The 25351-nt window shown below is 48.1% G+C and overlaps 1 protein-coding gene and 1 non-coding gene across 3 annotated transcripts in view; both read left to right on the top strand.

Moving 5' to 3' along the window:
• Positions 1-2776: 2776 nt before the first annotated feature.
• The window catches only part of LOC137415062 (uncharacterized), a 92401-nt gene continuing 69826 nt past the window's right edge, over positions 2777-25351 (top strand). Inside the window, exons 1-2 of one of the 2 annotated variants that reach the window (XM_078770206.1) lie at positions 2777-3049; positions 9962-10061. In XM_078770206.1, coding sequence (XP_078626332.1) covers positions 9974-10061 — 88 coding nt within the window. In that variant the 5' untranslated portion in view covers positions 2777-3049; positions 9962-9973. The remainder of the gene's footprint in view (positions 3050-9961; positions 10062-25351) is intronic. The other variant, XM_078770205.1, reaches the window with a different exon arrangement.
• On the top strand, positions 4747-4877 carry LOC144889949 (small nucleolar RNA SNORA5). Its single transcript, XR_013622164.1, has one exon. It is a non-coding gene; the product is annotated as a small nucleolar RNA SNORA5 (small nucleolar RNA).

The following is a 25351-nucleotide window of genomic DNA, read 5'->3' as shown; positions in this document are numbered from 1 at the left end:
CGAACGCCTGGGCCAGCATGGCCTAATCATCAACCCCGCCAAGTGCCGTTTCGGCGTCGCCACCATCGACTTCTTGGGGCACCGCATCACCAGGCACGGGGCCGTCCCTTTACCAGCCAAGGTGGAGGCGGTCAGGGATTGCCCGCGGCCCCGCAGGATTAAGGGGCTCCAGGAGTTCCTGGGCATGGTAAATTTTTACCACCGCTTCATGCCCCACGTCGCCCAGCTCCTCCGCCCCTTGCACGAGGCCCTCCGGGGCAAGCCGGGCAAAGGTGACATCACCTGGTCGGCGCCGATGACCGCAGCGTTTGCGGGCGCAAAGCTGCCCCTGGCCGACGCCAACGTGCTGGCACACCCGGTGCCCGATGCACCGATCGCCCTCACCACCGACGCATCGGACTACGCGGTGGGCGTGGTGCATGAGCAGTGGGTGCGTGGTGCTTGGCAACCACTGGCGTTTTTTAGCCGGCAGCTTCACCCGCACGAACGCCGCTATAGCACCTTCGACCGCGAGCTGCTCGGGCTCCACCTGGCGGTCCGACACTTCCGCCATCTGCTGGAGGGCCGCCCGTTCATGGCTTTCGTCGACCACAAGCCCATTGTGTTCACGATGGCCAAGGTCGCCGAGCCATGGTCGGCACGGCAGCAGCGTCACCTCTCTGCCGTGTCCGAGTACACGATGGACATCCGTCACATGGCGGGTAAGGACAACCCGGTGGCGGATTGCCTTTCCCGGTCCGTCGTGCTCGCGGTCCACCTCGGGGTCGACTATGCCCGGATGGCGGAGGACCAGACCGCCGACCCCGGCGTCCAGGCCTTGCGGACTGCCGTCATGGGCCTCCGCGTCACCTAGGTGCCGTTCGACGCCGTGGGCACGGCCCTCCTATGCGACGTCTCCCTCGGCCGGCCTCGCCCCATCGTGCCCGCTGGCTGGCGGCGCCCAGTTTTCGACGCCATCCACGGCCTGTCCCACCCGGGCACGAAGGCATCCCAGAAGCTCGTCGGGGCGAAGTTCGTCTGGCACGGTCTCCGGAAGGATGTCCGCGACTGGGCCAGGACGTGCCTCGCGTGCCAGTGCGCAAAGCTCCACCGCCACACCCAGGCCCCGTTGGCCCCATTTGCGGTGCCCGAGCGTCGGTTCGACCATATGCACGTCGACTTGGTGGGACCTCTGCCCCCCTCGCGGGGGTTCACCCACCTCCTCACCATGGTGGACCGCACCACACGGTGGCCGGAGGCCGTCCCATTGGCGGCGACGTCTGCAGCTGATGTGGCGCAGACCTTCATCGCCACTTGGGTTGCCCGGTTCGGTGCCCCCTCAGACATCTCGTCCGACCGCGGCCCCCAGTTCACCTCGGAGCTCTGGGCCGCGGTGGTGCAAGGGCTCGGGGTGACACTGCACCGCACCACGGCCTACCACCCCCAGGCCAATGGCCTGTGCGAGCGCTTTCATCACTCAATGAAGGCTGCACTCCAGGCCAGCCACCGTGACGACGGCTGGGTCGACAGACTCCCCTGGGTCCTGCTGGGACTCAGGACGGCGCCCAAGGATGACCTGCGCGCGTCCTCGGCGGAGCTGGTCTTCGGGCAACCACTGCGGGTACCGGGTGAATTTATCCCCGACTCCATGGTTCCTTGGTCCGCGGCGCAACAGCGCTCCGCCCTTCAGGAGACCACCCGGAGGTTCACCCCGGTGCCGACGGCACACCACGGTTGCCCGCCTTCCCACGTCGCCCCGGAGCTTCGCACGGCGAAGTACGTCTTCATCCGGCACGACGCCCACCGGGCAGCGCTACGGCCCCCGTACGACGGGCCCTTTCGCGTGCTGGAGACCGGGGACAAATTTTTCACCATCGACATTGGCGTGCCCCGGATCGCATCTCCGTGGACCCCCTCAAGCCGGCCCACCTCGATCCGGACCACCCCCCGCAAGCAGCTCTGCCTCCGCGTTGAGGCCGCCCCCCAGCGGTCGGACCCCGGCACCCCACAGCCCCGCCGTCCCGCCACCTCCCAGACCGGCACCCATCGCCAGGGGGCGCTTCGGCCGGGTCATCCGGCTTCCCCGCAAACTCACCCTTCAAGTGCGCGGGAATTCTGGGGGGGAGCATGTGGCGGACACAAGGGACACGAATTCAGCGCACCAGCAGGTGGCGCGAACGTCCAGGCGGGGAACTGGATTGCATGCCCCGCCTATTGATTGATCGGCCACGCCCGGGGACTAGGCGTGGCCTCAGGATATATATGCCGGCTCTAAGCTCGGGCCCGCTCAGTGCTGCAGTACGAGCTTTGGAATAAAGACTCTTTGTTGTAACAAACGCGTTGTGGCCTACCTCTTTGGCATTCGAGTTGTGTGCGTGCAGCACCACACTACATTGTGACATTTATTGTATGTAGGTATTGGGGAGGACTGTCTGCGCTTCTCTTTTACCAAGTCTTACCAGGTAGGGCAAAGGGGGGCATTAAGCTCCAGGGGGCATTAGGCTCCACTACATTGCAAATGCATTATATTTACCTTCAAGATTTACAATGTAGTGGAGCCTAATGCCCCCTGGAGCTTAATGCCCCCCTTTGCCCTACAGTACCTACTACACCTACCTACTACCAACTACCTAACCTACTTATGCCATTGTGATTGGTAAAATAGTGGCAAGAGGCTTTGGCTTCGCCGTCTCATTGCGGCTTTGCAGTCGGGTACTAGTAACATCAGCTAGATTTTCAACTTGTTTTTCAACTTTCGTTAATTTTCTTGTGAAATTATAACCGAATGAGGGAACAGCCCGCAGGGGTTAAAACTGTAATTTGTATTTTAACCCGGAAGCCGTCCTTGCTTCTTCTTTATCTTCTATTTTATTTTCGCATTGTAAATATGATGTGACGGCGGCACTCAAATTGCTGACGTCACAAAGGATCTTATTACAAAGAGGAAGAAGAACGATGTGAGGAAATATGCACTTTTATTAACGATGAATAACGTCCGGGTTATCTTCTCGTAAATCTCGTGCTGTACCTGAGACAAAGGTTCACGTCATCGGATCGGGCCGCATGGAAGGTTTGTTCGGAGCTTCTCATTTTATTATCAATACTGAGAAAGATCTGCAAAACGTTTATTTAAAGATAAAATAATTTTCTCTTCGTTGATGACGCGAATGAAGATGTTAAACGAGTTTTTATTCAATGTATGCTGAGGTGTCTGATTGTTCATTTAATGAGGTGTTTTTCACTCGTTTTGTTTTATTCACTGCATTGTTTTATATGACGTCGTCACTAAACTTCACCCAACGATGGCTGAACCTCATTCTTCCTTTTAACTACAAACAAGGCAGAAAGTTTTTATAATTAACTTGTGTATATCCAATGGCACCTCTAAATGAGGAGGTGTTCATATAAACTTAAAGGTTGTAGATGATGGATAGATGAGGGATCTCTGTAATGTTGGTGCGGAAAAAAATATGTCGGTCCAATCTGCGACATCCAAAACTAAAGTTGAACTATCTTCTCTTAAAAAGTCGTTTAGGCCACATATTAGAACCTACCTGGCCTGCATTGTCGAGGCAGGTATCTTTTTCCAGTCCTCCAGATCCGGGCAAAAGCAAAAAATAGGACTGCGGGTCCCGAAGCTCACCTGGATCAGGAGCGATAGTCACTCAAGCCCCTTGCAGACCCCATAGACCCTGATTTTGTTTTATATGCCATGAGCAAACTTTGGTACACCACAGGTGATGAAGGTTGTATCAAGTTTCGTCGAAATTGTGTGTGTAGTTTTGGGGGAGAGAGCAAACAACTACTTTCAAACTCCTCCCCCAACCACCACCACCTCTCCCCTCCCTCCCCGTAGTCTTGATCCCTCTAATGAGCGCAGATTTTTATGAGGTTAATTCACCTTCATAAGGCATCAGATATGAATATTGTGTCCACGTTTCATCAAAATAGTGTGTTTGGTTCTAGTGATAATGACAAGTGTTTACCGACTCACTCGCTCACTTACTTACAGACACTGCTCGATCCATAAGCTCCAGTGGTGTCGTGCCAAATGTTGAGGTGCTGGAGCTTTGCAAAAATGTGTCAACCGTGACGTCATCGCCAGATCTACTATCACGTCAAGTTTTAATATGATACTTACCATTTGATTTCCCCGAAAATGAGTGATAATTGAAATACGTACCTTTTACTTTGAATCAGAAAAGATACGCCCATTTTACCACATAAACACACACATAAACACACACATAAACACACATCAACACATACACACACAAAAATGCACTTACACTCACAAAATCACATACACACACACAACAACAAACATAACCCCCCCCCCCCCCCCCCCACACACACACACACACACACACACACACACACACACACACACACACACACACACACACACACACACACACACACACACACCTACACACATATAAACACACATGCACACAAAAACACACAAAAACACACATAAAGATGCACACATACACATAAACACACATACATATTAACACATATACCCAAACACTCAGACGTACATACACTGTCTCTGCTGTGCCTGTTTGTGTCGGTCTGTACCGCCCAGTCTATGTATTTGCCTGTATCTGCCATGCCCATCTCTATCTGTTTGTCTCTGCCATGCCGGTCTGTATCTGTGTCTGTCTCTGTCGCACTGGTCTGTATCAGTGTCTGTCTCTGCCGCACTGGTCTGTATCAGTGTCTGTCTCTGCCGCACCGGTCTGTATCTGTGTCTGTCTTTGCCGCACTAGTCTGTATCAGTGTCTGTCTCTGTCTGAGACAGACACTGATACAGACTGGTGCGGCAGAGACAGACACAGATACAGACCAGTGTCTGTCTCTGCCGCACTGGTCTGTATCAGTGTCTGTCTCTGCCGCACAGGTCTGGATCAGTGTCTGTCTCTGCCGCACTGGTCTGTATCAGTGTCTGTCTCTGCCGCACTGGTCTGTATCAGTGTCTGTCTCTGCCGTGCTCCAAGCGAACAACTCTCGGCCTTCCATGCATACGTCTCCCATCAAAGCACCAACCTAGTTTCTGAGATGACAACCTAGTTTCTGAGATGACAACCTAGTTTCTGGTCTGTATCAGTGTCTCTCTCTGCCGCACCGGTCTGTATCAGTGTCTGTGTCTGCCGCACCGGTCTGCATCTGGGTCTGTCTCTGCCACACCGGTCTGTATCTGTGTCTGTCTGCCGCACTGGTCTGTATCTGTGTCTGTCTCTGCCGCACCGGTCTGTATCAGTGTCTGTCTCTGCCGCACTGGTCTGTATCGGCGTCTGTCTCTGCCGCACTGGTCTGTATCAGTGTCTGTCTCTGCTGCACTGGTCTGTATCAGTGTCTCTCTGCCGCACTGGTCTGTATCAGTGTCTGTCTCTGCTGCACTGGTCTGTATCAGTGTCTGTCTCTGCCGCACTGGTCTGTATCAGTGTCTGTCTCTCCCGTGCTCCAAGCGAACAACTCTCAGCCTTCCATGCATACGTCTCCCATCAAAGCACCAACCTAGTTTCTGAGATGACAACCTATTTCTGGTCTGTATCAATGTCTGTCTCTACCGCACCGGTCTGTATCAGTGTCTGTCTCTGCCGCACCGGTCTGTATCTGGGTCTGTCTCTGCCACACCGGTCTGTATCTGTGTCTGTCTGTGCTGCACCGGTCTGTATCTGTGTCTGTCTGTGCCGCACCGGTCTGTATCTGTGTCTGTCTCTGCCGCACTGGTCTGTATCTGTGTCTGTCTCTGCCGCACCGGTCTGTATCAGTGTCTGCCTCTGCCGCACAGGTCTGTATCAGTGTCTGTCTCTGCCGTGCTCCAAGTGAACAACTCTCAGCCTTCCATGCATGTGTCTCCCATCAAAGCACCAACCTAGTTTCTGAGATGACAGAATTATGTGTTGAACCTGAAAAGTTTAACTTCCACCAAAGTGGAGACTCATTGGTGCATGTTTGAGACAATTGCAGAGAGGAAAATAAAAACAAGTTTGATATGTTCGTGTGTGTCAAACAAGAGGATCAACTCTGACATTGAACGCAACTCTGTACCTGAAGAAGTAACCCACAGACTGGGCATACAAGTGGAACATGGAAGATCTCGCGAGATCACGGCGAGGTCATGTCTTTTTGAAGCTGTTCCATGCGCTCACGCTTTCGAAGCTAAGTAATCTTTCACAATTGTGTTTTTGTCGAGACTGTATCTATCTTTCGGTGTGTGTACCTATAGCGTATCTTTAGGAAAATTTTCGGTGCTAATTTTTCGTACATGTATACACAATCGTCGGTTAATGCGTATCGAGTATTCTGAGGCCTAGTACTCGTAGGCTTAAGCTACCGTACCGTCTCCGACCTTGCGGTTTTGTTTTTCTCTCAGCGGTTCGTCGAATGCGCTGCAATTATTTTCGTTCTCTGTTTCGTCCCAGTCGTTCACCCCATACCTCCTTGTTTAATATCTCTACTCAAAAAAAAAAAAACCCCCAAAATTTTTTTCCTTCTCAGGTCTTATTCGTTTATTTGTTGTTCTTATTTGTTCATTCGTTCTTCGTTCACGTTGTTCGCGATCACGCGATCACGTGGTTAGAAATTGTATAATCTCTCCCCTGAACAATTATTTTCTCTCATATATTATAACACCTTTTTCTTCTTCTCCTACAAAAGGATGCTTTCGTCTTGCTCACCAAATCTATTCACTCCAAAAAATATATATAATACCATCTCTTACAGTTCCTCTTTTCTACATTCCCTAAACTATCCAGAACTCCACCCCTCCTTCAGCGTCCTCAAACATATTTTTGACTCGAAGGTCTCAAACTCATTTTGCAAAAAATGTTCGTTTCCCATGAATCGTACACTTTTCAAAATCCAATCTCACCCCTCCCCTCCAAATCTTCCCCATCCCACCTTCCCTCCAAAACTTCCCCATCCCCCTCCCCTCCTAAACTCCCCCCACACCCCTCCCCTCCTAGACTCCCCTCTCACCCCTTCTCCTCAAAGCATCCTCCCTGCTTCTTCCCCCTTCCAACTTTCACCTTCATCTCCCCCAACCTTCTGCCTCGCTCTTCCCCTCCTCAAATAACACCTCACTGTGCCTCACCCAATCTCCATCAAACCTTTTGTCCGCCCCATTCTTCCCTTTCTCCAAGCTATTCTGAAATCTCTGACACACCTTCAACAGCTCTCCCTACCTCTTCCTCCTCTTCCACATCTTACCCTACCCCTCCCCCCCCCCCCTGTTCTGTACCCGATGCTCCCCCTTCCTCTTCATTAACGGTATGGACCTCAAACATCCGGGGCCTTCGCTCAAACCTGACTGATCTCTCCATACAGGTTGCTTCTGACAAACCAGATGTGATCTGCTTAACAGAAACTTTCATCCTTCATGATGTCTCTGATGCCTTGGTATCTCTCCCAGGTTACTCCCTCCTCCGGTATGATAGACCTGAGCCTCGTCCTGGAGGTGGGGTTGCTATCTTTATAAAAAAAACTCTCTTCCTCACTCGCCCTCCACTGCCCTCTCTCCACCTCACCCCCAGGAATACCTTTGGCTACGGCTTCCCCTTCGCTCCCACCTTTTGTTCATATGTGTGTTGTACCATCCACCAAACAGTGATGACTCCATCTACATCTCGCTGTCTGATAATATGGACCAACTTCTATCTACCCATCCCAACTCTCTCTTCCTCATATGTAGTGATTTCAATTGTCACCATGCCAGTTGGCTGGGTGTGGGTTCCCGCTATCACCAGCCATGGCTCTTCAGCAAAGGACTTCTGCGACTCACTGGGACTGACACAATCTGTCAATTTCCCGACCCGGATCTCAGTCAACGGAGCATCTTCTCTTCTGGACTTGGTTATGACTAACTTCCCTGAAAATATCTGCTGCTCTTCTTCTGCTCCAATCGGCTCATCTGATCATGTACTTGTCAAAGTGGACATCTCTCTGACCATTCTCAGAGAGCCTCCTCAGCGTCGACGAGTCTGGCATTTCACTCAGGCCAACTGGCACGGTCTTCAAGCAGCCATCAATCATCTGGACTGGTCTCCCATCTCTACCGCCTCTGACATCAACTCATCCTGGGAATTCTTTCAAAGTAAATTGCTCTCTCTCATGCACAGATTTATCCCATCTCGTCTTCAGTTGTCATTCCCTTCCTCCCGTCCATGGTACACGGAATCTTGTGGTGAGGCTGTTGCCCTGAAACAACTTGCTTTCGTCTCCTGGAAAGCAAATCCAACTGAAGGAAATCTCATTTCCTTTCACAAAGCCTGAAACAAGTGTGTGTCCACCCTCAGGAGAGCCAGGAAACAATATCTCACCGTTCTCAAGACCGAACTCTCTTATCTGTCTCCCTCTTCCAAATCCTGGTGGCGTCTGGTCAAATCTGTTTCTGGTGTTTGTTCCCCCTCCATCCCCTCCCTCACCTCAAACGGCTTAACGGCTGACTCCGCACGTAAAAAGCTGAATGCCTCAACTCTGTGTTTGCCTCTAAATCTTGTGTCCCAAACCCATCCCTCTCTGTACCCACCGTACCCAGTCGTACCCAGCTGCTCCTGGACTCTGTGTCCTTTCCTCCTGACAAGGTGGAAAAGTTTCTGTCAACCCTCGACTCTGATTCTGCAACTGGTCCTGACGGCATCAGCCCACGGGTCCTAAAATCATGTTCTTCCGCTCTTTCACTCCCTCTTTCTGTTCTCTTCACCCTCTTTTTTGCTCAAGGTCATCTGCCATCTGCTTGAAAATCAGCCAACATCACCGCTTTGCACAAAAAAGGTGCAAAAACAGATCCTAGCAACTACAGACCAATCAGCCTTCTGCCAATTATCAGCAAAGTCATGGAATCCATCATTGCTTCAGATATGAAATCTTTCCTCTTCTCCAATGGCTTGATCTCTGATCATCAATTTGGTTTCAGACCTGGTCACTCTACTCTGGACATGCTGCTTCTGCTTTCTCAACAACGGATGGAGGTCCTCAATGCCAAACAGTAAATTAGAGCTGTCTCCCTTGACATATCACGTGCCTTCAATACGGTCTGGCACCCCGCTCTGCTCACCAAACTCTCCTCCTTTGGTATCCATGGAAATCTCCACACATGTCTCCACACATCTCCACACACACCTTCACTCCTTTATTCCTCTTTTCTCCCGCCTCCGGAACAAACTCCCTCACTCTCTTCAATCCCACTCCACCCTCCAGGTCTTTAAAACAGCTGTTCACCACCATCTCTTATCTTCCCCCATCCAAAACCTTGATCTTTTCTACCCCTGCTAATTTCACCCCAATTCCACTTTTTTGAAATACCAACTTCTGTCCTGGAAGTCCTTGGTGTCCTTGTGTTTGATACTTCTGCCACTCCCCTCCCCCCAAGCCCTCTCCCTCCCACACATCTCCCTGCTCTTAAATGTTGTGTGCCCTCAAGTGTTTGTGTGCTTCCCCTTCTTTCCCCATCTTGTTTTCCGCTCCCTCTTTTTATATATTTTGTTTGTCTGGTTGATTTGTTTGTGAAATAAATGTCAGCTCTTTCACGAGCCTTGATTCAGTATACCAAAAAAAAAACAAAGAAAAAAAACGATGCAGATGTCTTATGCGTCGATTATGCCAACACATCACTTTCAAACGAGGATAGCATCCATGAGCTACTCAGCTCTTTGAAGACAGAGATTTTTGGTCACAAATACATGGAATTAGAGTGGCTGATGCGGCTTATGCCCTTATTATGGGCTCATCAGGATAACGTACTGGTAAATCATTTATCTGTGACCATGCTTCATAGCTCAAAGGTGAGTGTGTCTGTCTCTTATGTGTACTGTCAGTGTAAATATGGTGATCAAGCTCGATACGTTTACCGTTTTGCTGGATACGTAATCAAATTGGAGAAGATAACAACTTGCAAAACATTCCAAACTGAGTAAAGAAAATAACATGTGTAACTTTTCTGTGATTAACAGAAGCATTGTACCCCTGGCAGGTCATCGGTGAGATGGACAATTTTTTGGACTGGCTCAAGTCCCAAGGCCTGAGAGCAGAAACAGCCCAATTTGAGGATGATGGATTAACACCCAAGTCTGGTACGTGACATGTGTTTTAAACACAACACAGCATGTGAAGAAGTAACCTTTTATTTTTATTTTTACCTCTGCCACCAAAGGTGGTTGGAGGTCATGTTTTCACTCCTGTCTGTTTGTCTGTGAGCAGGATATCTCAAAACATTGTGGGTGGATTCTGATGAAACTTGTTGGACAGGTTGCGTGTGTGACGAGGACGTGTTGGTTAGATTTTGGCGATGATCCGGATGCGGATCCTATATTTAGACCTTCTGCCGTGCAGCAGGAGACAGGGGTGTGTGTGTGTGTGTGTGTGTGTGTGTGTGTGTGTGTGTGTGTGTGTGTGTGTGTGTCTGTGAATAAAAGAGGGAGATAGAATTGTGAGGAACAGAAATGAAAAAACGAGGTGTGTGTGTGTGTGTGTGTGTGTGTGTGTGTGTGTGTGTGTGTGTGTGTGTGTGTGTGTGTGTCTCGGTCGGTTGGTCGGTCGTATTTTTGTCTTATATATTCCCCCAAGAGAATAATTGGAGACTAGAAATGCCCAGTTTTTATTATCTGAAGGTTTAAACAAACTATTTGTGATCATATTCCTGTGGTTCGTCATGTACGCCATTCAAGATATTTCTCAATTTGTTAAATTTTACATCCAGGCACTAATATTTACTCAAAATACACAACAACAACAACAACAACAACAACAACATGCATTTTAAGGCCATTTTCCCTGCTAGAGCTGGGGTTAGCCTTGCGGTCCCCATGACAATCTTCTCCATTTTGCCCTATTTTCTGCATCTCTCCTTGTTAACCCCCTTGCCCGCATTTCTTCTTCCACCATCTTTAGCCAAGTCTTTCTCGGTCTTCCCCGTCCTCTACTTCCTTCTACATTTATTTCCATCCCTCTTCTCAACCAGTCACTTTCATCGTTCCTCAACACATGACCAAACCATCTCAACCTGTTCCTCTTCACAACATCAATCACAGGCTCTATTCCCATCATTTTTCGCAATTCATCATTTGTCTTCCTCTCTCTCAACGATACTCCGCACATCCACCGAACCATTCGCATTTCCACCCTTTCCAGTCTTCGTTGCTGCTCTACGTTCATTACCCATGTCTCGCTCCCATAAATCATAACACTTCTCACACATGCAGCATACACCTTTCCCTTTAGCTTCAACGACACTCCCCTCCTCATCAGCACACCACTCAGTTCCCGAAACTTCTTCCATGCACATCTCACTCTTGCAACCGTTGCCGAGTCTGATCCACCTTCTCCATTCAGCATGTCTCCGAGGTAGCAAAATCTTTTCACACCTTCCAGCTTCACGCCGTCTCCAAGATCCAACTCAACATTTCCTCCATCTGCAGCTCCCTCTGTGCACACCTTACATTTGAATGTAGCTGCCACACTGGTTAATGACCCTCTCAGACAACTACATTTTTGATGAACCCACTCAGCGCACATTGTACATTGAATGGAGTTCACTCCGACACCCTTCCTGCACACAGCACACGGCCACTTCCCAGTTCTTTCCACCTCACCACATGCTTTACCACTTGCCATCACCTTCGTTTTTCCGATATTCACCTTCAGACCTTTTGTCTCCATACATTCCTTCCACTTGTTCATCTTCTCCTTCTTCCGCAATCAACACCAGATCATCTGCATACAACAACTCCCACGGTAAACCCTCCTTTACGTTCTGAGCCAGCACCTCCATCACAGCTACAAATAGTAGTGGACTTAGTACCGACCCCTGATGCACTCCCACCTTCACCTCAAACTCACCACTGTTCCCGTCCTTAGTCCTTACAGCTGTGCGCGCTCTTTTGTACTTTGCCATCACTACTCTGATCAACCATTCCTCCACTCCTAACTTCCTCAATGCCCATGTCAATACTTCGCGTGGAACCCTATCGAATGCTTTCTCCAGATCAACAAACCCAAGAAACAACTTCTTCCTCTTCTCCATGTACTTCTCCTGCAACTGCCTCACAATAAAGAGCGCGTCTGTCATTCCTCTTCCTGGCATAAATCCAAACTGCATTTCGTCGATCTTCACCTTCTTCCTTATCCTCCTCTCCAACACCCTTTCCAATACCTTCATTCCATGCTCTAATAACTTTATCGCTCGGTACGAGCCACACTCCAGAGGGTCACCTTTCCCCTTGTATAGAGGGATGAGGGTACTTCAGTTCCCAATCCACTGGAATGCGGCCTTCTTTCACCACCAAATTACAGATCTCTGTCATTCTCTTCACACCCCAACTTCCTGCTGCCTTCAACATATCTCCCACAACTCCCGTCGGCCCTCCCGCTTTTCTACTCTTCATTGCTTTTATCGCTTCCTCAACTTCCTTCTCAGTTATCTTCTCTGCCGGTCCTAAAACTGGGTTACTCTCGATGTTGCCATCCCATTCATTCTCTGTATTCAACAGCATTTCCATATATCTTTTCCATCTTCCTTTAATTCCATCTGGGTCCACAACGATTTGTCCCACTTCATCCTTCAAGCAACTCACCCCCATCACATCACACCTCTCTTTCGCTATCTGCTTTGCAATCCTGAATACCGCTCTCTGACCCTGTTCCAAATCCAAGCTTTCTCCGAACATTTTCCTACATGCCTCCTGCGCCTTTGCTCCCTCTTTCTTTGCAGCCTTCTTGGCTGCCTTATAACTTTCATGCTCTGATTTTTCTGCTCCCGTACCGTTCGCCTTCTGCCACTCCTTGAACTTCTTCCTCTTCTCGTCAATCCTCTTTCCAACTTCCTCATCCCACCACCATGTTTCCGAGTGCCTCGGTGGTCCTTTTGTCCATCCACATACCTCACCAACGACTCCCAACAGACTGTCTTTCATTGACATCCAACCACGTTCAAGCTCGCTCGGCAACCACATCATCCTCTACCCTACTCAGCCTCTCTTTTAATGCCTCCCTTACTGTAACCTCTTTCAACCTCCACACCTTCATTTTCGGTTGGTACTTCACCCGCCGAGCTCTCCGCGCACCTTTCACCCTTATGTCGCAGACAACCAAGTGGTGCTGTGAAACAGACTCCACCCCCGGGATCAACTTTGTGTCCCGGAGGTGCCCCCTATCTCGTCTACGCACCATCAGGTAGTCAACGGTTGTCGTCGACCCACCTGACGTGTATGTGGCAAGCTTATTATCCTCTTTCTGGAACTGAGTATTACAAATCAGCTCCATCAGCAAACTCCAAAATCCTTTCACCTTCTCCATTTCTCACACCATAACCCCCATGAACTCCCTCAAAACCGTCCATACTCCTTCCCACATGTCCATTTAGGTCTCCTCCTACCACAACAACTTCCTCATCTTTCACGTTTTCCATCAGCTTCTCTATCGCACACCAGAACTTGTCCTTCTCTTCATCGCTCCGACCAACCTGCGGAGCATATCCGGAGATGACGTTCACCAAGAGCTTTCCAATCATCATTTTCACCATCATCAACCTATCACTCACTCTAGTCACACTCACCACACTGTCTACAAACTCCTCAGAAAACAGGACACCAACACCATTCACGCCCTCCAGGCACCCTTGCCACACAAACTTGTATTTCTGTCCCTGCCTACCCTTCACCATTCTCACACCACTTCCCTTCCATCTCGTCTCTTGCACACAACATATGTCCACTCTTCTTCTGATCAATACTTCCACCACTTCTCCTGATCTCCCTGTCATTGTCGCTACATTCCATGTTCCAAACCTCAGAAACCGATCTCCACTTCGGGCTGTACCCTGCCCATATGTAGTTGTAATTGTCATGGTTCTCTTTTTGAGGCAATGTTTTTATGGCCGGATGCCCTTCCTGACGCCAACCCTCTTAGTCGCCTCTTACGACACGCAGCGATACGGTGTACCTATTCTAACCAGGGTACACACCGGGACTCCAAAAATGGTACAGATTGTACCAGTTAAACTCAAAATATACACAGATGGTACCAAATTGTCGATAATCATGCCCCCAATGCATGTTGCTATGTTTGTGGGGGTAGTGATATGTAGAGTCAGGTAGATTTGTGCAGGTGTCATGCTCCGACTGTCGTGAATAAGAAGAAGCACCCCATGTAATATATAGAGGGCCTGTTTCACCAGAATGTCGGATTAAGTTGTGTATTCATCCCCTTCACAAGGGAGCGGGGCATGTTAATTAGATTAGGGCATGAGGGTAAATTATCCTTTAAGTCTTACCCTTTGTGATTTATCCTTTGTCTTGTTTGGCACCGCACCGTCGACACGAGTGAGAATGGCCATTACAACATAAATTACAAATAAAACCTAACCGGAAGCCAGGCATCAAGCACCAGGGCGAACAATCCCGCCTGACAAGCACACATAGCTCGAGCGGGCCAAGAGCCACGCCCAGGAGGGAGTGATTGGGCGGGAGTTGACCAACAGGAAGGCCGGGGTAAGAAGGGACTCGCTGATTGGTCAGGGCAGAGCAAGAAGGACTCGCCGATTGGGGAAAGAAGGAGGAGCAGTAAGCAGCACGCTGATTATAAAAGACCACAGCTGACGTCAGAGGTGGACTGCATGCTGATTGGTGGAGAACTGGACAAGGTAGTTTTGGACTGCGCTGATTGGAGGAAAAGCGCCGGTGACGTCACGAGCTGACGTTAAAAGAACTTGAGGACCGACATTTTCTCTCTCTTATTCTTGCCCTCCGCCCTTGCTCACTGAACCTGGACTCCTGCATTTTATCCTTCATCGCCTCTCGCATTTTCCTCTTGTCCCTCGACGTCCCTGCCTCTCGCTCACCCCTGGTCTTCGACACTCGACTGAAACTATCCATTGGCGTGCGAGGACGATGGGGGTCTGACTTTGTGCGCATGCGCCAAACGATGAGCCGTTTCCCGTCAACACCGGAACCGCGTCAAGACTGCGCGATGGGGCCTGGACGATTGCCGACGAGGCACCGATTTGAGCTAAGTGCCACGATAAAACACACACTTTATTTTATCCAGTTTATCCTTTTCCTTCGTATGTGTTATAAGTCTGGTGTGGGAGCGGTCCATTTAGGAATTTGATTTACCGTCGCATTTCTTGTTACCGGCATTCCATTTTAATAAACCTGTTTATTTTTGTCCATTTTAAATCCGGGTTTTCGTGTGTTTATTTTCCGCAGGTTTGAGGATTGCGGTGAGATCTGTGAATGGAAGCTCTTCAGCCTACTCCCCTCCTCTTTCATTCTCCACGCAAATATATATAAAATCCGCTGCTTGAACATCATCGCCTCCGAGTTATAGCTCGATATTGGCTATCCGTGACTTTCCCGGTATTAACCAAGGGGAGTCACACGACAATATAATACCCATATATCATTATAATCCAGTTTTCCACCCTTCAGGAAACCAAAACCAAGTTTCACAGACCAAGTTGTGAAGTTTTCTTGTTCTCAAAATTTTTTCCAGAGGGCTCTTTTGAGGATCGTCACTGAGCCCCAAACAGCTTCCAACTGCAGTTTGTTTCTTGTAATATTCCCAGGGTTCGTTTTAAAGATCTCTGTAGGGTTCTTTTTAAAAAAATCATTTCCATTGCTCCAATAATCACTGGTACAATTTCAGTGCTCTTCGTCCTTTCACTTCATTTTTGTGAACTGGGTATTTCATCATTTTCTTGAGTCCTGTGCTGTTGAGGCCAATTTGGCTGGGTCCTGACCCCTCAAATAGCAGTGCCTTCTTTTCTTTTCTTTTGTACCCAAGTATGATATCCGATCACAATGCTTTGTTTTCAATGCTCGATTGGATAAGTAGGTTGTACCTGAGCCAGGTATTACATCATTGTTTTCAGTGATTGCTTTTCGATCACATTTCCATGTGTTTTCTGGAACGGGAATATTGAGACTTTTGCGGATGGGTTAGTGGATTACTCCACATTCCTTGTTATTTATTTGGGTGTCGCCCAAACAGCATTTTTGTCGGTCGGTTGTTTTCTCGTTTCGTTGTGGTCTTTCTCCAAATGGTGCAGTCTCATCTCCACTATTTTGTTTGCCAGCTCTTATTCCAGTCTTTACTGTTCCTCATCATCCGTATACTCCTTCTCTCCTTCACCTCCCTGTTCCTTCTGTCCTTCTGTGTGTTATCATCCGCTGTTCTAATTTTCATCCCATTCAATTGTGTTGGTGTTTTCACTCGGTCCACGATTGTAAGTCTGGTCCGTTTCCCCTCCCCATTAGAGTGGTTCTTGGTGGCCTCCACCTCTGTTTCACCACGACTTCGTCACTGGGTCTGCAGTGACGCTCCTCATTCCAAACCATTTATTCATTGCGCTGTCCCTCCCCGCACCATTGTGGCCTCTTTTCCACCTCTCCTCTTTCCATCCCTGGTGAGCGCATTGCTCCCATCCTCATTTCTTCTGCTTGTCTTCTGGCCTTCACCGTTATCTCTTTGATTTTATTTTTATTTCAGGATTTATGTGCCATTGATGTTACTTTTCTGAACCGCCTCGGAGTGTCGACTCTGGGAGGGAGGGAAGAGGCATGGTGGGGTGGGGGGGGGGGGGGGAGGTCGTGGGTCTGCAATCTACACGCACCTCGTATCGAGCTTCATCTCCACTCCTTAAATAACTCTCTTCATCCCACTCACATCACCAGCCGTCTCTCCACTGCAGCTCCTTCCTTTCCTTCCCTTTTGTCACCAGGGTCCAGGTTTTGGGACCACCAATGGCGGGTCTAAGCCATGAGTCCAAGTGAGATGTTGTGACGAGAGATTAATTGCCAGCTTATTTGATGCCATATTGTGTGTGTATGTCAGGGTGTATCCATTTTCTTGCTCATTCATGAGGTTTGTCTGTCTGTGTTTGTCTCGTCATTTTTTTTGTATCATTTGAGCTTTGTCATCAAGTTTTCAACATAACTTTATTTTGAGAACATGGAGAAGACAAATTAATCATTGGTGAAAAGGTAAAAGGTCAGTGCCACATAAAATCGTCAATTTCCATTCAATTGACCTGAAATTTTAAGAATTTGCATGCTGGGTCACAGCATTGGTTCACCAATCAAAAGCTGGAAGCCGTTTATTTTACTTTATTTTTATTTTATTAAAAAAAATAAAAAATAAAAAATATATATTTAGAATATTAGTGAGGGGCAGGTGGGAGGCCATAAGCAAACAGACAATGCAGAAACGGCGAATGCTGAAGAATGCATGAAACGCTGAAGAATGCATGAAGAATGCATGAAACAAACAGAAATGCATGAAACCAAAAAATTCCACATTCCTGTAGCACCTTCAGTCGCACGTCAGACATGGACAGCAAGATCATGAAGGACTTCCATGAAAAACGTACCCGTTCGCAAACAAACAGGTACGTGTGTCCCATTCCCAGTCAATGGCGAATCTGCATATGGTGATCTGTGAATTTCACGTTTAGAACGTAACAAGGTGCAAAAACAGATCCTAGCAACTACAGACCAATTAGCCTTCTCCCAATTATCAGCAAAGTCATGGAATCCATCATTGCTTCAGATATGAAATCTTTCCTCTTCTCCAATGGCTTGATCTCTGATCATCAATTTGGTTTCAGACCTGGTCACTCTACTCTGGACATGCTGCTTCTGCTTTCTCAACAATGGATGGAGGTCCTCAATGCCAAACAGGAAATTACAGCTGTCTCCCTTGACATATCACGTGCCTTCAATACGGTCTGGCACCCTGCTCTGCTCACCAAACTCTCCTCCTTTGGTATCCATGGAAATCTCCACACATGGCTGGCAGACTTCCTCTTTAGTCGTAGTCAACGTGTGGCCCTGAATGGGTTTCTCTCATCTCCTCTTCCTGTTGAAGCTGGAGTTCCCCAAGGCAGTGTTCTGGGCCCTGTGCTTTTTCTAGTCTTCATCAATGATCTCTCTGACTCTCTTGAAAATCCTCTCTATCTCTTTGCTGATGACTCTACTCTCTGTCGCTCCATTCCTCATCCCTAAGATCGGCAGTCTGCAGCCTCTTCACTCTCTGCAGACCTGGACAAAATCTCAGACTGGGCAAACAAGTGGAACATGTCTTTCAATCCTGACAAATCTCACACTCTTACGATGTCTCTCCGAAAAGACCGACTGGACAACCCTCCCATCCACTTTCTGAATAATCCTCCAAGAAGTTATGTCACTCAAGCTTTTGGGTCTCACTATCTGCCATGATCTTTCCTGGGAAAACGACATTTCCAAGCTGGCCTCCAAAGCCAGTTGCCGACTGGGCATCCTCCGTCATGCGAAGTCCTTCCTTGGCACACCTGAGCTCCTCACCACATACAAGGCTTTCATCCGCAGCTCAATGGAATACTGCTCTCCCCTCTGGGCTGGTGCTCCTGCCTCACACCCAGCTCGTCTTCACGCTGTTGAAACCAAAGCGTTCAGAATCATTGGAATCTCCCACAATGAAGCTAACTCCAAGGGCCTTTCACTCACTCACCGCAGGCAGGTTGGTGGTCTTTCCGTCTTCTACCGACTCCTCTCTGGCCTTGCCCCCCCCAGCTCTCTCTGGGCTCTGTCCCTCAAATGTTCCTACAGGTTGCACAAGATCTGCCTGCAACCCTCTTATGGTTAAACTGCCAAAATCAAGACTCTCTGCTCACCTTCACTTCCTCATTCCTCTTTTCTCCCGCCTCTGGAACAAACTCCCTCACTCTCTTCAATCCCACTCCACCCTCCAGGTCTTTAAAACAGCTGTTCACCACCATCTCTTATCTTCCCCCATCCAAAGCCTTGATCTTTTCTACCCCCACTAATTTCACCCCAATTCCACTTTTTTGAAAGACCAACTTCTGTCCTGGAAGTCTTTGGTGTCCTTGTGTTTTATACTTCTCCCTCCCCGCCCCTTCCCCCCCCCCCCCGCCCTTCCCACGCCTCCTCCCCCCAAGCCCTCTCCCTCTCACACATCTCCCTGCTCTCAAATGTTATGTTTGTGTGCTTCCCCTTCTCTCCCCATCTTGTCTTTCGCTCCCTCTTTTTATATATTTTGTTTGTCTGGTTGATTTGTTTGTTAAATAAATGTTAGCTCTTTCACGAGCCTCGATTCAGTATTCAAAAAAAAAAAAAAACCGTCACTGCATTTCGTCATTCACTTGAACTCGATATCTTTTTTTCATTCCAAACAGCATAACTCCAATCACAAATATACATTAATATAATAAAATTTCAACAACATTCGTGATATCAACAAATATTTAAATCCTGACGTGAAGTTCTGCACGGGTGGGTGAATACAATTACGAATTCAAAATCATACTTGTACTAGCAGAGGTACCCGGCTTTGCACGGGAGTGGGAGGAGGAGGGGAGGGGGAAGAGGAGGGGAGGGGAACGCTAATTTTAAAACCCGAAATTTTTTAAATGTTTATGTCTCCGTGACATTCCTGGGACCATCCCGAGTCGAACAGTACTTTCCGCTCGCAAATCCGTCCACGGGTTCTCGAGATCTTAGAGATTGTAGACCCGAAGTTTTTTTAATTTTAAGGTGTGCTGTAGTCAGAAGCGCTAGAAGCGCTGCGCTCCCTCCCTTCGAATCCCTCTCTCTTCTGCTCGTGCTAATAATACGCTAATTTTAAAACCCGAAATTTTTTAAATGTTTATGTCTCCGTGACATTCCTGGGACCATCCCGAGTCGAACAGTACTTTCCGCTCGCAAATCCGTCCACGGGTTCTCGAGATCTTAGAGATCATAGACCCAAGAAACAACTTCTTCCTCTTCTCCATGTACTTCTCCTGCAACTGCCTCACAATAAAGAGCGCGTCTGTCATTCCTCTTCCTGGCATAAATCCAAACTGCATTTCGTCGATCTTCACCTTCTTCCTTATCCTCCTCTCCAACACCCTTTCCAATACCTTCATTCCATGCTCTAATAACTTTATCGCTCGGTACGAGCCACACTCCAGAGGGTCACCTTTCCCCTTGTATAGAGGGATGAGGGTACTTCAGTTCCCAATCCACTGGAATGCGGCCTTCTTTCACCACCAAATTACAGATCTCTGTCATTCTCTTCACACCCCAACTTCCTGCTGCCTTCAACATATCTCCCACAACTCCCGTCGGCCCTCCCGCTTTTCTACTCTTCATTGCTTTTATCGCTTCCTCAACTTCCTTCTCAGTTATCTTCTCTGCCGGTCCTAAAACTGGGTTACTCTCGATGTTGCCATCCCATTCATTCTCTGTATTCAACAGCATTTCCATATATCTTTTCCATCTTCCTTTAATTCCATCTGGGTCCACAACGATTTGTCCCACTTCATCCTTCAAGCAACTCACCCCCATCACATCACACCTCTCTTTCGCTATCTGCTTTGCAATCCTGAATACCGCTCTCTGACCCTGTTCCAAATCCAAGCTTTCTCCGAACATTTTCCTACATGCCTCCTGCGCCTTTGCTCCCTCTTTCTTTGCAGCCTTCTTGGCTGCCTTATAACTTTCATGCTCTGATTTTTCTGCTCCCGTACCGTTCGCCTTCTGCCACTCCTTGAACTTCTTCCTCTTCTCGTCAATCCTCTTTCCAACTTCCTCATCCCACCACCATGTTTCCGAGTGCCTCGGTGGTCCTTTTGTCCATCCACATACCTCACCAACGACTCCCAACAGACTGTCTTTCATTGACATCCAACCACGTTCAAGCTCGCTCGGCAACCACATCATCCTCTACCCTACTCAGCCTCTCTTTTAATGCCTCCCTTACTGTAACCTCTTTCAACCTCCACACCTTCATTTTCGGTTGGTACTTCACCCGCCGAGCTCTCCGCGCACCTTTCACCCTTATGTCGCAGACAACCAAGTGGTGCTGTGAAACAGACTCCACCCCCGGGATCAACTTTGTGTCCCGGAGGTGCCCCCTATCTCGTCTACGCACCATCAGGTAGTCAACGGTTGTCGTCGACCCACCTGACGTGTATGTGGCAAGCTTATTATCCTCTTTCTGGAACTGAGTATTACAAATCAGCTCCATCAGCAAACTCCAAAATCCTTTCACCTTCTCCATTTCTCACACCATAACCCCCATGAACTCCCTCAAAACCGTCCATACTCCTTCCCACATGTCCATTTAGGTCTCCTCCTACCACAACAACTTCCTCATCTTTCACGTTTTCCATCAGCTTCTCTATCGCACACCAGAACTTGTCCTTCTCTTCATCGCTCCGACCAACCTGCGGAGCATATCCGGAGATGACGTTCACCAAGAGCTTTCCAATCATCATTTTCACCATCATCAACCTATCACTCACTCTAGTCACACTCACCACACTGTCTACAAACTCCTCAGAAAACAGGACACCAACACCATTCACGCCCTCCAGGCACCCTTGCCACACAAACTTGTATTTCTGTCCCTGCCTACCCTTCACCATTCTCACACCACTTCCCTTCCATCTCGTCTCTTGCACACAACATATGTCCACTCTTCTTCTGATCAATACTTCCACCACTTCTCCTGATCTCCCTGTCATTGTCGCTACATTCCATGTTCCAAACCTCAGAAACCGATCTCCACTTCGGGCTGTACCCTGCCCATATGTAGTTGTAATTGTCATGGTTCTCTTTTTGAGGCAATGTTTTTATGGCCGGATGCCCTTCCTGACGCCAACCCTCTTAGTCGCCTCTTACGACACGCAGCGATACGGTGTACCTATTCTAACCAGGGTACACACCGGGACTCCAAAAATGGTACAGATTGTACCAGTTAAACTCAAAATATACACAGATGGTACCAAATTGTCGATAATCATGCCCCCAATGCATGTTGCTATGTTTGTGGGGGTAGTGATATGTAGAGTCAGGTAGATTTGTGCAGGTGTCATGCTCCGACTGTCGTGAATAAGAAGAAGCACCCCATGTAATATATAGAGGGCCTGTTTCACCAGAATGTCGGATTAAGTTGTGTATTCATCCCCTTCACAAGGGAGCGGGGCATGTTAATTAGATTAGGGCATGAGGGTAAATTATCCTTTAAGTCTTACCCTTTGTGATTTATCCTTTGTCTTGTTTGGCACCGCACCGTCGACACGAGTGAGAATGGCCATTACAACATAAATTACAAATAAAACCTAACCGGAAGCCAGGCATCAAGCACCAGGGCGAACAATCCCGCCTGACAAGCACACATAGCTCGAGCGGGCCAAGAGCCACGCCCAGGAGGGAGTGATTGGGCGGGAGTTGACCAACAGGAAGGCCGGGGTAAGAAGGGACTCGCTGATTGGTCAGGGCAGAGCAAGAAGGACTCGCCGATTGGGGAAAGAAGGAGGAGCAGTAAGCAGCACGCTGATTATAAAAGACCACAGCTGACGTCAGAGGTGGACTGCATGCTGATTGGTGGAGAACTGGACAAGGTAGTTTTGGACTGCGCTGATTGGAGGAAAAGCGCCGGTGACGTCACGAGCTGACGTTAAAAGAACTTGAGGACCGACATTTTCTCTCTCTTATTCTTGCCCTCCGCCCTTGCTCACTGAACCTGGACTCCTGCATTTTATCCTTCATCGCCTCTCGCATTTTCCTCTTGTCCCTCGACGTCCCTGCCTCTCGCTCACCCCTGGTCTTCGACACTCGACTGAAACTATCCATTGGCGTGCGAGGACGATGGGGGTCTGACTTTGTGCGCATGCGCCAAACGATGAGCCGTTTCCCGTCAACACCGGAACCGCGTCAAGACTGCGCGATGGGGCCTGGACGATTGCCGACGAGGCACCGATTTGAGCTAAGTGCCACGATAAAACACACACTTTATTTTATCCAGTTTATCCTTTTCCTTCGTATGTGTTATAAGTCTGGTGTGGGAGCGGTCCATTTAGGAATTTGATTTACCGTCGCATTTCTTGTTACCGGCATTCCATTTTAATAAACCTGTTTATTTTTGTCCATTTTAAATCCGGGTTTTCGTGTGTTTATTTTCCGCAGGTTTGAGGATTGCGGTGAGATCTGTGAATGGAAGCTCTTCAGCCTACTCCCCTCCTCTTTCATTCTCCACGCAAATATATATAAAATCCGCTGCTTGAACATCATCGCCTCCGAGTTATAGCTCGATATTGGCTATCCGTGACTTTCCCGGTATTAACCAAGGGGAGTCACACGACAATATAATACCCATATATCATTATAATCCAGTTTTCCACCCTTCAGGAAACCAAAACCAAGTTTCACAGACCAAGTTGTGAAGTTTTCTTGTTCTCAAAATTTTTTCCAGAGGGCTCTTTTGAGGATCGTCACTGAGCCCCAAACAGCTTCCAACTGCAGTTTGTTTCTTGTAATATTCCCAGGGTTCGTTTTAAAGATCTCTGTAGGGTTCTTTTTAAAAAAATCATTTCCATTGCTCCAATAATCACTGGTACAATTTCAGTGCTCTTCGTCCTTTCACTTCATTTTTGTGAACTGGGTATTTCATCATTTTCTTGAGTCCTGTGCTGTTGAGGCCAATTTGGCTGGGTCCTGACCCCTCAAATAGCAGTGCCTTCTTTTCTTTTCTTTTGTACCCAAGTATGATATCCGATCACAATGCTTTGTTTTCAATGCTCGATTGGATAAGTAGGTTGTACCTGAGCCAGGTATTACATCATTGTTTTCAGTGATTGCTTTTCGATCACATTTCCATGTGTTTTCTGGAACGGGAATATTGAGACTTTTGCGGATGGGTTAGTGGATTACTCCACATTCCTTGTTATTTATTTGGGTGTCGCCCAAACAGCATTTTTGTCGGTCGGTTGTTTTCTCGTTTCGTTGTGGTCTTTCTCCAAATGGTGCAGTCTCATCTCCACTATTTTGTTTGCCAGCTCTTATTCCAGTCTTTACTGTTCCTCATCATCCGTATACTCCTTCTCTCCTTCACCTCCCTGTTCCTTCTGTCCTTCTGTGTGTTATCATCCGCTGTTCTAATTTTCATCCCATTCAATTGTGTTGGTGTTTTCACTCGGTCCACGATTGTAAGTCTGGTCCGTTTCCCCTCCCCATTAGAGTGGTTCTTGGTGGCCTCCACCTCTGTTTCACCACGACTTCGTCACTGGGTCTGCAGTGACGCTCCTCATTCCAAACCATTTATTCATTGCGCTGTCCCTCCCCGCACCATTGTGGCCTCTTTTCCACCTCTCCTCTTTCCATCCCTGGTGAGCGCATTGCTCCCATCCTCATTTCTTCTGCTTGTCTTCTGGCCTTCACCGTTATCTCTTTGATTTTATTTTTATTTCAGGATTTATGTGCCATTGATGTTACTTTTCTGAACCGCCTCGGAGTGTCGACTCTGGGAGGGAGGGAAGAGGCATGGTGGGGTGGGGGGGGGGGGGGGGAGGTCGTGGGTCTGCAATCTACACGCACCTCGTATCGAGCTTCATCTCCACTCCTTAAATAACTCTCTTCATCCCACTCACATCACCAGCCGTCTCTCCACTGCAGCTCCTTCCTTTCCTTCCCTTTTGTCACCAGGGTCCAGGTTTTGGGACCACCAATGGCGGGTCTAAGCCATGAGTCCAAGTGAGATGTTGTGACGAGAGATTAATTGCCAGCTTATTTGATGCCATATTGTGTGTGTATGTCAGGGTGTATCCATTTTCTTGCTCATTCATGAGGTTTGTCTGTCTGTGTTTGTCTCGTCATTTTTTTTGTATCATTTGAGCTTTGTCATCAAGTTTTCAACATAACTTTATTTTGAGAACATGGAGAAGACAAATTAATCATTGGTGAAAAGGTAAAAGGTCAGTGCCACATAAAATCGTCAATTTCCATTCAATTGACCTGAAATTTTAAGAATTTGCATGCTGGGTCACAGCATTGGTTCACCAATCAAAAGCTGGAAGCCGTTTATTTTACTTTATTTTTATTTTATTAAAAAAAATAAAAAATAAAAAATATATATTTAGAATATTAGTGAGGGGCAGGTGGGAGGCCATAAGCAAACAGACAATGCAGAAACGGCGAATGCTGAAGAATGCATGAAACGCTGAAGAATGCATGAAGAATGCATGAAACAAACAGAAATGCATGAAACCAAAAAATTCCACATTCCTGTAGCACCTTCAGTCGCACGTCAGACATGGACAGCAAGATCATGAAGGACTTCCATGAAAAACGTACCCGTTCGCAAACAAACAGGTACGTGTGTCCCATTCCCAGTCAATGGCGAATCTGCATATGGTGATCTGTGAATTTCACGTTTAGAACGTAACAAGGTGCAAAAACAGATCCTAGCAACTACAGACCAATTAGCCTTCTCCCAATTATCAGCAAAGTCATGGAATCCATCATTGCTTCAGATATGAAATCTTTCCTCTTCTCCAATGGCTTGATCTCTGATCATCAATTTGGTTTCAGACCTGGTCACTCTACTC

This window comes from Myxine glutinosa, chromosome 1 (assembly GCF_964187855.1).
Source record: "Myxine glutinosa chromosome 1, kmMyxGlut1.1, whole genome shotgun sequence".
Classification (NCBI taxonomy): Eukaryota; Metazoa; Chordata; class Myxini; order Myxiniformes; family Myxinidae; genus Myxine; species Myxine glutinosa.
The sequence above is the reverse complement of the archived record's forward strand: the minus strand, read 5'-3'. Positions and strand labels throughout refer to the sequence as shown.